Source organism: Trichechus manatus, unplaced genomic scaffold (assembly GCF_000243295.1).
Source record: "Trichechus manatus latirostris isolate Lorelei unplaced genomic scaffold, TriManLat1.0 scaffold00038, whole genome shotgun sequence".
NCBI lineage: Eukaryota > Metazoa > Chordata > Mammalia > Sirenia > Trichechidae > Trichechus > Trichechus manatus.
Genome location: NW_004443974.1, coordinates 5,720,716 through 5,732,953, shown reverse-complemented (window position 1 = coordinate 5,732,953; position 12,238 = coordinate 5,720,716). Strand labels below are relative to the sequence as shown.

The 12,238-nt window shown below is 54.0% G+C and overlaps 1 protein-coding gene across 1 annotated transcript in view; it reads right to left on the bottom strand.

Annotated features, from left to right (window-relative positions):
• Positions 1 to 807: 807 nt before the first annotated feature.
• The window catches only part of DAB2IP (DAB2 interacting protein), a 117,249-nt gene continuing 105,818 nt past the window's right edge, over positions 808 to 12,238 (bottom strand). Inside the window, exons 12-16 of the mRNA XM_023730679.1 lie at positions 10,376 to 11,264; positions 9,449 to 9,601; positions 7,081 to 7,274; positions 2,243 to 2,330; positions 808 to 1,381 (exon numbers count right to left, since the gene is read on the bottom strand). Of these exons, the coding sequence (XP_023586447.1) occupies positions 1,214 to 1,381; positions 2,243 to 2,330; positions 7,081 to 7,274; positions 9,449 to 9,601; positions 10,376 to 11,264 (1,492 nt within the window). The 3' untranslated portion in view covers positions 808 to 1,213. The remainder of the gene's footprint in view (positions 1,382 to 2,242; positions 2,331 to 7,080; positions 7,275 to 9,448; positions 9,602 to 10,375; positions 11,265 to 12,238) is intronic.

The window sequence follows — 12,238 nt, the reverse complement described above, 5'->3', positions numbered from 1 at the left end:
TGTCTTGGAGAGGGAGCAAGTCTAACATCCTCCAGGGCCGCTATTTCCCATGCAGTGCGCACGCTCAATTTAAAAGGCCCCTGTGTTCCAGCAAGCGAGCAAGCGGGCTTTTGTTTCTAATGCATACTGTGAAAGGAAAGAAAATCACAGTTATCCACCTTCTCAGGGCCCGCGGGCAGTAGAATTTTTTTTTTAACTGTCAATCAGAGGAAAGATCACCTTTTCTCAAGGTGAGCACCGGCAGGCCACTCCCTACAGGGCCAAGGTGCTGCAGATGTGCTGGGCCCACAGGGGAGGGGCAGGTATCACACATTGGCCATCTGTGCCAACGCTGCCCAAACCTTTGGCTTTTGGGAGTCCCAGAGCTTCAGCCCGGGCCTGCGTGGCAAGTGTGGGAGGCTCTGGATTGTCCCCACAGGTACGAGAGCCATGATCCTCACTGGGTCCATATGGCAATACAACTAAGGACAGGGCATGTGGTAGAAGGTGGGAAAGGTGGGTGGAGGGTGGCAGTCTGGGGACAAGTATGTGGGGGTGAGTTCTCGGCTCCTCACAGCCAGGAGGGCCTGACAGGCTACATGCCGGGGCAGGATGTCAGGTGGAGGTGGGCAAGGGGCCACGGAACCCCTGCAGCTCTGGGCTCTCCCCACCATCTCCCTGCCTGCCTACTGGCCAGTCAGCTCCCAGAACCTGAGGGCACAGGGCCACAGGGCAGAATCCCAGCTGCCAAGGCATCCTGGACCCCCAAGGAAGTGAGGGGAAGCCCAGGAGCAAGCCCCTGGCTCTGTAATCCTCCCACCTCTCCAGGCAGTGCCCTCCCTGCAGAGGGCTTGGGGTACATGCACTTGGTCAGGTCGAGGAGGGAAGGTGACACACACCAAACTCAATAACCAACAGAGACATGTGCTTGGCAGGCCCTTGCTCCCATGGCTGCCCCTCCCCTCAGCGTGCAGTCTCTCCCGCCTGCACCCAAACGTGCTTCTGGGGCCGGAGGAGGGGGGAGGGCTGTGAGCCGCCTCCTGCTGCATCAGTCTCACGCTGCGCCCTCTGCGGCCCGATCCTGGACAGCGGGCGGAGGGGGGTGAGCCTCGGCCTCACGCGCCCGTGCTGGGGCTGCCACCGTGTGGGGGGTGCTCCTCCCCAGGCCGAGACCCTGCCCGCGGCCACCACAGTCCTCCCTCTCCTTGGGCAGGCTCCTCCCTCCTCGGGCAGGTTAACAATTGCTGCTGTTTCTGAACTCGCCGTTCTCAGTAATCTGCAATTTGGTGGGGTTGGTGGGGGAGATGCCGTTACGGGCTTGCATGCTGTACCTCTCTTTCAGCTGTGTCAGGGCGCTCATGAGGCGGGCGTTGGCGGCATCCAGCGAGGCGATGCGCTTCTCCTGTGGGCAAAGTAGGCATGAGTGGGGGTATGGGTGGGGGGCTGCTGGGCCAAAAGGGGACCCTTTCTGGATGCCTGGAGGAGACCCAGAAATGACCATGAATGGACGATGTGGGAAGGCAGGGAAGGCATCCAGGCTGAGGAGCAGCACGCATGAGGGGAGAGGCCATCAGAGACGAGGACCTCCATTGCAGCTTGCTTCCTAGAGGGTCACCAGGCTCTACCTGGGATCGGGGCACTGCTCATCGCCAAACAGGCAGTTCTAGTCATATCTATCAGCCCCTGAAACCTGAGAGCAGGCACCCCGCTCATGTATGTGTGTGTTTGTCTGCAGGTGTGTGCTGATGTGGGGGGGACAGAGGTCACTACTCCCAGCCCAGCTATGCAGTTTACAGTCCTGAGCGAGGCCTGGCCCTGGTCCTGACCGAGTCAGAGGACAGGGATGCAGCCCTGACTAAAGAAGACAGGGGACCAGAGTCCCTTACATGTCTCCCTTCTTGAGGCAGTTTGGAAGCCACAGTTCTGAACAAGAGCCCACTGCTCCCTCTGCCCAGCCTGCCATCACCACCCACCCCCAGGACCCCCCTCTCAACAGCATCTATTCTTTGGTCAGCACCCCTGGTGAAAAGCAATGCTTGCCAAGTGGCCCACCAGGGGAGGGCACCCTCTCCTTTCACAGTCTGTCCTAGTGAGCTTGAGGCCCATCAAGACCTACAGGTCTGACTTTTCAAAGCCAGAGATCCTGGTCTCTTATTCCTCCTTAGCTTTTGCATAGGATTATCACTGAAGATGTGGAGAAACCAAAGTTACCCCCTCCTCATCTCAGGACACCTACAGACAACTAAAGGGCCAAAGCCCCCACCTGGGCATCAATGATCTTCTGTTTGGAGTCTACGGCCGCTTGCATCTCCGCGTGGTCCTTCTTTAGCTCCTCCTCCACTGACATCAACCTGCAACCAGACACAGGGACAGTCAGGCTGGCACTTGAAGAGGGCCTTGTGGGAACAACCCCATCACACCTGCACAGAGGACACACTAGGAGGACCCCTCCTTGGGCCACCTCCCATACTTGTCGGGGGCAGAGGCCCTCTAGCTGCTAGCACCCCAGCAATGGACGTGGGCTCGGTCTGCTCCTTCCTTGGCCTCTATACTCCATCCTTCTCCAGAGTCTGTTCCCAAATCCCCAGACACTTCCTGATATTCCTCCAGGAGCCAGGTGAGTGGGAGTGAGCATTAGATCCTCACAAACCCCTAAGAGGTAGAGCAGGACAGTTCTGCTACATCACAGGACCCAGGTGGGAAAACGAAGTCCCTGAAAGGCTCTAGGGTGTTGTCTCTCTCCTCCATCCATCCGCCCACACCTCCACATTCACTGAGGGTCTGTGGAGCACTGTGCTGTGCACCTGAGGTGCTGGGATGAGGAGAGTGTACTCCTTCCCCTCAGGAGTTCACATGAAGGAGGGAGCAGATATGCAGAGAAGTAACTAGCGCTGCACGGCCGTGGCTATGGCAGAGGGACGCGTGGGGCCATGGGAACAGAGAGCAGGAAATAACTATCTTTCCTAGAGGGTGGGGTAGGGGGGTTCAAACATTGGAACTAGATGCCTGAAGGACAAGCAAGTCTCTGCAGGCAGGGCAACGAGCAGAGAGGATGGGAGGAACACCACCTGCAGAAGCTCAGAGGTAAGGCAGGTTTAGATCTGTCACTGGCTCTTTCCTTGCCGACCCTCCCTGGACTTTATCTTGTCTCTGATCACTGTCAATCACTCCTACCTTGCAATTCTCTTCTTTCAGCTTCTGGACCCCACCTCTCAGGCCACTGCTCTGCAGATGCCCGTCCTGTCCATCCCAGGAATGCTAGGGCTCCACAGGGCTCTGGCCTCAGCCCACTATTCTTCTCATTCTACACACTCTCCTCAGAAGAGCTCAACTACCCCCAAGATGTCAGTTTTGTCTCTCCCCTGACAGCTTCTTCAGCCCAGCGCAGCCCCCTAATGACTGAGCAAGTTCTTAGCCCACTGCACAGTAGATGCATGGGGGGTTAACAATGGGGAGGTGGGTACCGCACATGGCCGTTGTGAGTTGACAGGAGGAAAGGCTGTGGGGCCATGCCAAGATGGGTTCCTTGTTACAGGAAGGTAAGACATCAAGAAAAGCCTGTAAGAAGTGGGAGAAGCGGTGTCTGACGGTATCAATCAGAAAGGAAATTACACTGGAGGGAGAGAATTCTGCTTCCACTATGATGGAATAACAGGGGCTGGATTTACTGGTAATTCCTACCTTAAAAAAAAATAAGCTAGAAGACCAGATAAAATACAAGAAACAAAAGTTTCAGACACTGAATAGAAGGCAGTGCAGTGATTCCTGAAGAGAAAAGGAACAAGGTGAGCCCTAAAGTGCCCCACTCACTGCCTAGAGAGTTTCCAGGCCAAGCAAAGGGAGTAGGAACCTACACAGAGCCCAGTGGTCTCAGTGAGCTGAGGAGACACAACGAGGCCGTGGAGGTCTGTGTGGCTAGGATCTGTGGGGCAGAGTGCCAAGGAGGAGGAAGCCACACAGAGAGAAACTCCACTTATCTCTCAAGGGATCCCCTTGAGTCTTTGACCAGGTACTGACCTGCACATGTGTGTGAGGAAATTATCAAAGTGGGGAAAGAACCATTGGAAAGAAGTACACAAAACAATCTTCAGGGATAGTTCACATTCCCTCCAGCTAGAGTGGAAAGACTTCCTAATATACAAACCATCAAACAGAATCCTCAGAAGGAAACTGCTTCAAAATGCTTCCAAGTAACCTCTTCGTATTCCAGGAACAAAGGCCCAAAATATTTAAAGGAATACAAAACATCTAGCACCCGACTATGTAAAATTCAGTGTCCGGCATCCAAACAAAAACTACCAAGCACGTACTATAACACATAACCAGGAGGAAGATTAATCAATAAAAGCAGACTCAGAAATGTCACAGGTGAAAGAATTGGCAAAGACATTAAAACAACTACTATAAATACATTCCAATATTCCATATGTTCAAGAAGATAGAGGAAAGTATAAGCACAATGAGAAGAGAAATTAAAGGAATTTTAAAAACTCAAACTGAAATTCTAGAGGTGAAAAATACAGTATCTGAAAAGAAAAAAATACTAGATAGGATTAATAGCAGATTAGACACTGAAGAAGAAATGATCAGCCAACCTGAAGACACAGTAATAGAAATTATCTAAAATGAACAGAGAAAAAAAAGAAAAAAAACAGAGCACCAGTGAGATGAGAGACAATATAAAGCTACCTAACATACTAACATATATATAACGGGCATCCCAGAAAGAGAGATGGAGACAGGCAGAAAAAATATCCAAAATAATGGCTGAAAATTTTGATATTTGCTAAAAACTTTAAACTCACAAATCCAAGAGCTCAACAAGCCCCAAGAAACATGAAAAAAATCACACCAAGGCATAATTAAACTAAGTAGAAAATCAGTGATAAAGCAAATCTTAAAAACAGTCAGTGGAAAAAGACTCAGAAGAACAAGATAAGAATGACAGATTCCCTGTCATTACAGCCTGAAGGTGAGGGCCAAATTCAGCCCTTCTGTGCTTTTGTAAATAGCCGTACCACACAAATGGTTCTGCTGTAACAGCAGAGTTGAATAGTAACAACACAGACCCACAAGGTCTGCAAAGCCTAAAATATTTACTATCTGCTCCTTTACAGATAGGCTGCCAATTGCTGCACTACAGCAACCAACAAAGAGATATAGGCTAAGCCAATAAAGAAGATAAAACAGAATCATAAAAAATACTCCAAAATAGGGCAGGAAAAAAGGAACAAAGAACAGATAGTATAAATTGAAAACAAATAGCAAAATAATAGATTTAAAAGTAGTTATATCAACAATTACATTAAATGTAAATGGTCTAAATACTCCAATGAAAAGGTAAACAATTTAGATTAGATAAAAAGCAAGATCCAATAATAAGCTGCCTACAAAAGAAACCCACCTTATATAAAGACAGATCAGTAAAGAGTATAAGGATGGAAAAAAGATATACCACGCTAACACTAATCAAAAGAAAGTTGGCGTGGCTACATTAATATCAAAATAGATTTCAGAGCAAGGAAAATTATTAGGGATAAAAGTCATTTTATAATGATAAAGGAGTCAGTTCATCAAGAGTACATCACAATCCTAAATGTGTATACACCTAAAAACAGTTCTGGTGTACATAAAGCAAAATGAAAGGAGAAATAGCCAAATCATAATTAGGATTAGAGGTTTTAACACCTTTTTCTCAATAATTGATAGAACAAGTAGACAGAAAAATCAGTAAGTATATAGAAGACTCAAAACAATATCAAATACCAACAATATTAAATTGATCAAGTTGCCATTTCTATTAGGGAGGAAATATATAGGATTGGTTAATAGAAATAACTGTGTTAAGCCACTGATTTCAGGAGAGCTTGTACCTCTCAGAGAATAGACAAAATGAAGAGGGGATGGTTAGGTTAAAAAGTGTTTCCAGTCTTAGAACCACAAACATGATGTAAGCCAAAGGCACAGCTGGCGGTCAAGTAAACAGTGGCTTTCTGGTCACCCGATTATGGGCCCTCTGCTCATGTTAACTACTTTACAATGAACAAAGCCACAGGTAAATGAAGTAAACAGTAATTAGGAGCAGAGAAACATGTGGTCTAAATAGGAGCAATTTGGGAAGAGGTTATGCAGTGGACAAAGGATGAGGCCAAGAGGAAGAACTTCCTGGTTATTGTACACCTGCTAAATGCTAAATCTGTCCTGATGATGGGGTCTCTGAGTGTGCAAATAGGTTGGTAAATTCACACTGTCTCTCTTCTTGTACCTGGTATTACTGCCACAAGGAAGTAAACCCCAGAAATGGAACCCTGTGGGTTGGCAGGGGATGCTACACCTTGACTGCACTCCCTGTACCCCGTAGATGCCAAGGAGAGTCTGCCCACCTACCCACAGGGAGAAAGGCAGAGAGAGGAGACAACATAGGACCTGACATAAGCCCCTGATAAAGTCAAGAATTAGCACTAAAACCAACTGCCCCCCCCCCCGCCCAATCTTCTCTGGAAAACCCACAGGCACCTTCACACTCAATACATCCAGAATAGACATCATCATCCCTCTCCCTCCCATCCAAAATGCTCCTCCTTCAGAGTCCCTCATCTCAGTAACTGGCACCATGATACACCCAGACACATGCTCTTGGTAGAAATCTGCAGGTTATTCTGTCTCCTTCCTCTCCCTCATCTCCCACCTTCATTCACATACTGAATATAAGCAACACTCATTCCCACCTTTCCTGCTCTAAATCAGGTCCTCATCACCTTTCCTGCCACTCCCAATCCAGCTTCTTAAGTCCCCTAGAGAGCTTACAAAGACACTTCTCCCGAGGGCCACACGCCTTCCTTGAGCTGGCCTTGGCTGCCAGGTGCAGCCTGGCTTCTGCCATCCCCATCAAAGAACACTGCACCATGTGGTGTGCCCCACACTCCCGGCTCCCCCTGCCCTCCAGGCCTGTGCACATGCTGTCCCCATTGCCTGGGACACTCTTCCCTCCTCTCTCCACACCTGGCTCATCTTCAGTGGATCAGCCTCACTTCTGGATTAAGGGCCCTTCTGCACTCCCCCACAGGTCCGAGCCCAGAGCAGGACAGGTAATGCCCTCACCTGCTGATGATGCCCTTCATCTGGATGTCCTTATCCTCTTGCTGCCGCCGTAGCCGTTCCTCACCCTCTTCCAGCCGCGCCTGGTACTCCAGCACCAGCTTCTGCGTCGTCTCCTCCTGGCACTTGAACAGGGTCTCATATTCCTCCAGCTTCTTGGTGGAGATTCGCAACTTGTCCTGCAACACCGCCAGGTCCTGCCAGGAGGGCGGTGTGTCGTGGGCACAATACCCAGGACAGAGAGAGCACAGTTTCATTAGCCCGAGCCAGAACATAGTGTGTGGGAGAACAGTCTGGGATGCCCCAGTGGCTGCAATCCCTGCCTGTTTCATGGTGGTGAAGGGAACGCCCAAGGAGCCTGGTGAGGAGAGACTCAAAGCATCGTACCCCCTCCGGGGGTCTCGCCATTCCAAGCTGCCCACCCCGAGCCTGACTTTACGCTATGGGGTGAAAACTCAAACCCAAATTTTGGGAGTAATAGGGCTCTGAATTTTTTCTAAAAGACATATTTTTAAAAACCCTGGATATACTAAGGATATCTGACAGTGCTCTGAGAGATGGAAGCTCTACAAGAAGGGGGAACTGAGGCCCAGAAGGTGAGGTGACCAGGTCACATGGAGAGTGACTGACCAGTGGGAGAAGATACTCCAGCCTCCCAGCCTCTATGTGACCCCAAAGCCAGGGTGGTGGTGATGGGGGGTGGGCAAAAGGGGAGAGAAAGAGACAGAGAGGCTAAAAGCAAGGTGTGCCAGGCTTTCGGGACCCAACATGGACCTTAGCCTTTGGGGAAGATGAGCAGCAGGTGGAAGCTGGGGGGGCTAGACAGAGGAGCAAGGAGGGTCAACACCAGAATCAAGAGGGGCCCAAGGCTGGCGGCAGGAGAATACTTGGGTTGAGGATGACCAGAAGAGCCTCTCCTTGTGTCCTGGGTAATCAGATCCCAATGGATTCATCAGCGAGGGGCTGCTCAAAGGCCCGCAGGCAGCAAATCCATCTTCAGAGATTGGGAAGAAACCCTAGCCCCACTGCACATCTACCCCTGGAACAAAGCTGGACCCAGAGAAGAGCCCTGGTTCTAGAGAAAGAGCCCCAGTCCCCTCCCAGGTCTTCTGGTTCAGGGCATCAGAGACGGGGAGGGGAGGGTCCATCCTGACAGATGAGGACTAGGTCTTCAGGGAGCTCGGGAACAAAGGCCTCCTGGATTTGCTGTAAGGGTCAGGAGCAAAGAGGGTGCGAGAAAGCAGGCAGCTCATTCAGCCGAGCAACAGAGGAAGGAGGAAACTACAGCCACTGCCTGGCCCTTGAAGTCATTCAGCAATCCCTGCGATTCACAGATGCGAATCTGAGGTTCGGAAAGGAATAGAGCCTGGCCCCAGGTTCACGCAGGGAGCCTAGGGTGAAGCTGGGCCTCCCGGCTCCCCAGTCACACTCTCGTTCTTGGAGCACTGTGCCCCATGTCTCCTGGTCCCCTTCAGGTAATCATGGTGAAAGCATGTGGATGCAGCAGACCAAGGGGATGGCAGAGCGGGGACAGGATGCGGCATGGAGATGGGCCTCGCCCTGGGCTGGTGGGGGAGGTCTGCCACCCTGACCTCTGTGCCCTTGCTTGAGAGCTGCTGCCTTAGGAGCCTTGCACCAAGTTCTTGTCTACCTGAGCCTCGGCTTCCAGGGGGAGGTGGGAACCGGCTGGGGGCCCAGGACAGCTGCTGCATACAGCAAACGGGAGAATTTTTGAGGGTCGTGGAGGTACCTGCTGCCCCATCAAGTACTAGATGTGTGCAGTGGGGGTGGAGTTTGGATTTTTTAGAACAAATACTTCCTCCCAGGGGGGAAGTAAACATCTCAGTGGCAATCTGAGCCCCACCCCTGGCCCTGGTAACTCTGCTGTTTCTTTCCCAGGCCCTGGTTGAGACCTGGAGTGGAACAAGCCAGGCCTGGGACAGGCATAAACCCTCAGGGAAGGAGAATGGGGTGTGTGCGTGCGTGCGTGCGTGCGTGTGTGTTGGGGGGGGAGGCTGGCTCCCCCAGCTGTCTTGAGCACCCATTCTCTGCCTCCTCAATGCATGAGGCTACCCCTCAAGGGTCTCCATGCACCACTGTGGCACCCGAGCCCTCTAGCCCCAGGATTTTCAGAAGCTCAGTTGGGGCCCCCCAGGTCTGATCACCGGGTCCCAGGAATCTGGATTTAACACATGATCCTGATGTGTAGCCTGTCTAGGACACCTCGGATCTAGGCTAAAACAGTCTAGCTGCTTTTCTTCCAGATTCCACTGACTCTGCTGTCCTCACACGGGGCAAGGGGTTGAGAGGGGGCTGGTCATTTGCAGGAAGCAGCCCCACCCTATCCCGAACTGCCAGGGTCCAGCTTTACCTTTTCTGCTTGGCTGAGCTCCTCCTTACTCCTTAGCCTATCCCTGTGGGGGGGGTCTGGGCTCAGGCCCTCGTCTTCTAACAACTGCGCGTTCATGGTCAAGAGCCAAGCGGCCGTGCGGTCCAGGGCATTGGGGCTCACGGGTGAAGGGCCCTACAATGAAACACAGCTATGAGGGGCTGGAAGGAGGCAAAAGGGGGTGGGAGGAGGGCAGGGAGCGGCACCATGGGAGCCACAGGGACAAGTGACTCAGAGGCATGGCAGGAAGGGAAGGAACCCACAGCTGACTGAGGGACTGCTGACGCAGCCCCACCCCAGAGAATCTCGTCTCCTAGACGGTAGCCAGAGGCAGAGTCTAGGGAGCCCCGCTGGCCTGAGCACCATGCTCTGCACCGAGGAGGCGCACGGCCGGCCACCACAGAGTGCTACGTGGGCCAAGCCAAGGTGTAGACAGCACTAGGCTGGGCGTTCAACTAGACGCACATCCACCCTATGAGCTGGGTGCAGCCCTTTGGTGACAGGGACACCCATCCTCCCCAGGCAGCCGCCCCTAGAAGCCAGAAGAGCCGGCAAGGGCGTTCTGGAGGCAGGTGTGGGGACAGGCTCGACTCCTGCTCTGGGAAGGGGCTTCCACAGGCCTGAAGCTGGCAATGCCGGGCTCTTATCTTTCTCCCTGAGCCCAGCCTGTACTCGGGGGGCACTGGCAGAAGGGCCTGGAGTTCCCTAAGGCCACATGCCCACGGTTTGAGAATACAGGCACAGGCCAGCGGGGCCTGGGGAGAGGGGAGGTGTGTGTGGCAGGCTGTGGATGGTGCCAAATGCAGCAGCACCGAGCATGGGATGGGTGCAGGTGGAGATGAAATGCCAAGTAAGGCGGAGCATGCCGTGGGTATGACGGCCCAGCCTGCCCCAAGCAGCAGCACTGACCTGCTTGTGCACCGCACGAGGCTTCAGCTCCGGGCTGTCGCCCTTGGAGGAGGAGGACTGCTGCCGCAGGCGGGACCCAGGCCCGGCCCAGTCAGGTGAGGCCGATGCCAGGGTTCCGCTCGAGGGCCGGGGATACTGCAGGGTGCTCAGCAGGGTGGGTGGCGTCCGGCCACGGGGTGCGGGCGGTGGTGGAGGGGGCGGTGGTGGTGGCTGGTCAATCCTCCGCTGGGGGCCAGCACTGTTCTGCCTCGGCACTGTGGGCTGACCGCCCTTTTCAGTCAGCGACATCTGCCGCCTCGCCAGCTCACCAGGCCGCCGTGCCAGCTCCTCAGCAGCAGTACTGCAACTTCCCAGCTTGGCAGCGGCCGCCAGCTCCTCACTGTTGCTGTGCGAGCTCAGGGAGCTGTGGCCCTCAGAACCTGAGTCGCCAAGGCCACGAGGTGACAGCGGCAGGCCAGCTGCCATCTGATACACGGGGTTCTGGAAGGAGAGTGGTGCCAACAGCTGGGGCCGGCCGGGAGCACCCTCCGAGGTGCCTGGCGTGGTTGGCGTCTGGCCTGCCCGCCGCACTGTGGCCAGTCCTGCCAGGTTCACTGGAGCTGCCCGGGCCGGCCACCCAGCCACCAGCTGAGTTGCAGGCACCTGCCCGTCGGTGGTGAGGGCGTCGGGGCCGGCAGGGGAGCCCACCTCCCCATCCAGCGTGCGGGCATCTTGGAGGTCCACCATGGACAGGCTCTTGCCACCGTTGGCCATCTGAAGATCAGGCTCGTTGGCTTCCGAGTAACTGGAGCTGCGAGCAGGCGAGGGCTGGACCCCGGAGGACCTTGTGACAAAAAACAAGTCCTTGTTTTCGGGGGTTGGAGACGGTAACCTGGTGAAATCTATCAGACTGCAGGGAGACAAGCACACACAGGGAAAGAAGGGGGAAAAGAAGAACTGTGAATGCGGCCAAGGCAGGTCCAAACCAAGAGCACCTGCCAACCTGCCGGGGCCCAGCAGCCCGAGCCAGGGCCAGGGGAAGAGAGGGGAAGGCAGGAGAGGGCAGGGGCTGGGGCAGCAGAAGTGACAGAGTTCTAGGACCAGTGGCCAGTTGTAAAACCAAACCACAGCCAGGGCAACTGACCCTGGCAGAAACGGGCATGCGGACTGAGTGGTCAGATGGCTGCTTCTGTCTAGAGGCCAGGGCTGCTAGTTCCAGGCCAGGCTGCCCGGCAGGCCCCTTCCCAGCTCAGCTGCGTCTTAGAACAATGCGTGCTGGGGCCTGGAGTGTTCTGGAAAACTCCCCTTAGCTAAACCGAAACCCACAACTCAGCAGCTGTCTGCTATCCAAGGGTCCCGCGCTGAGAACACTGACTTCAAAGCCACTGGGTTCCCTCTCCCTCTTGTTCCTAAATGAGACTGTTAACCAGAGTGGGGCCCCTAGTGAAGCCTCCCCCTGCCCGGCCTCCTGCTGCCACTCCCTAGATTGACTGGCAGGCGGGGGCTGGTGTTCCTGCCAAAAACAGGGATTCAAGGAGGAACCTTTCAGGGCATGGCTCAGGGGGAAGGGCCTACAACCTGCAGCAGAGGGTACAAGTTTCCTCCCTGGGTCCTCCATACTCACTGGCCTCCTCCTCACTCTACACTGGTCTCCCAGCCTCGCCCTGCCCTTCCACGGAAGCCAGCTCCTGGGAAGCAGGCCCAACGGTGGTGGGGGCCAGGTAGGCTTTGGAGGGAGGAATGCAGGGTGAACAGGGCTCTGAGTGGGCTGAAGGCAGCTAGGACTGAGGGCTTGACAAGGGGCTTAGCATCGTGCACCAGAGCTGGCTTAGCCTGAGATGGAGAAAAGAGCCGAGCTCCAAAGGATGGGACTTAGATGGGACA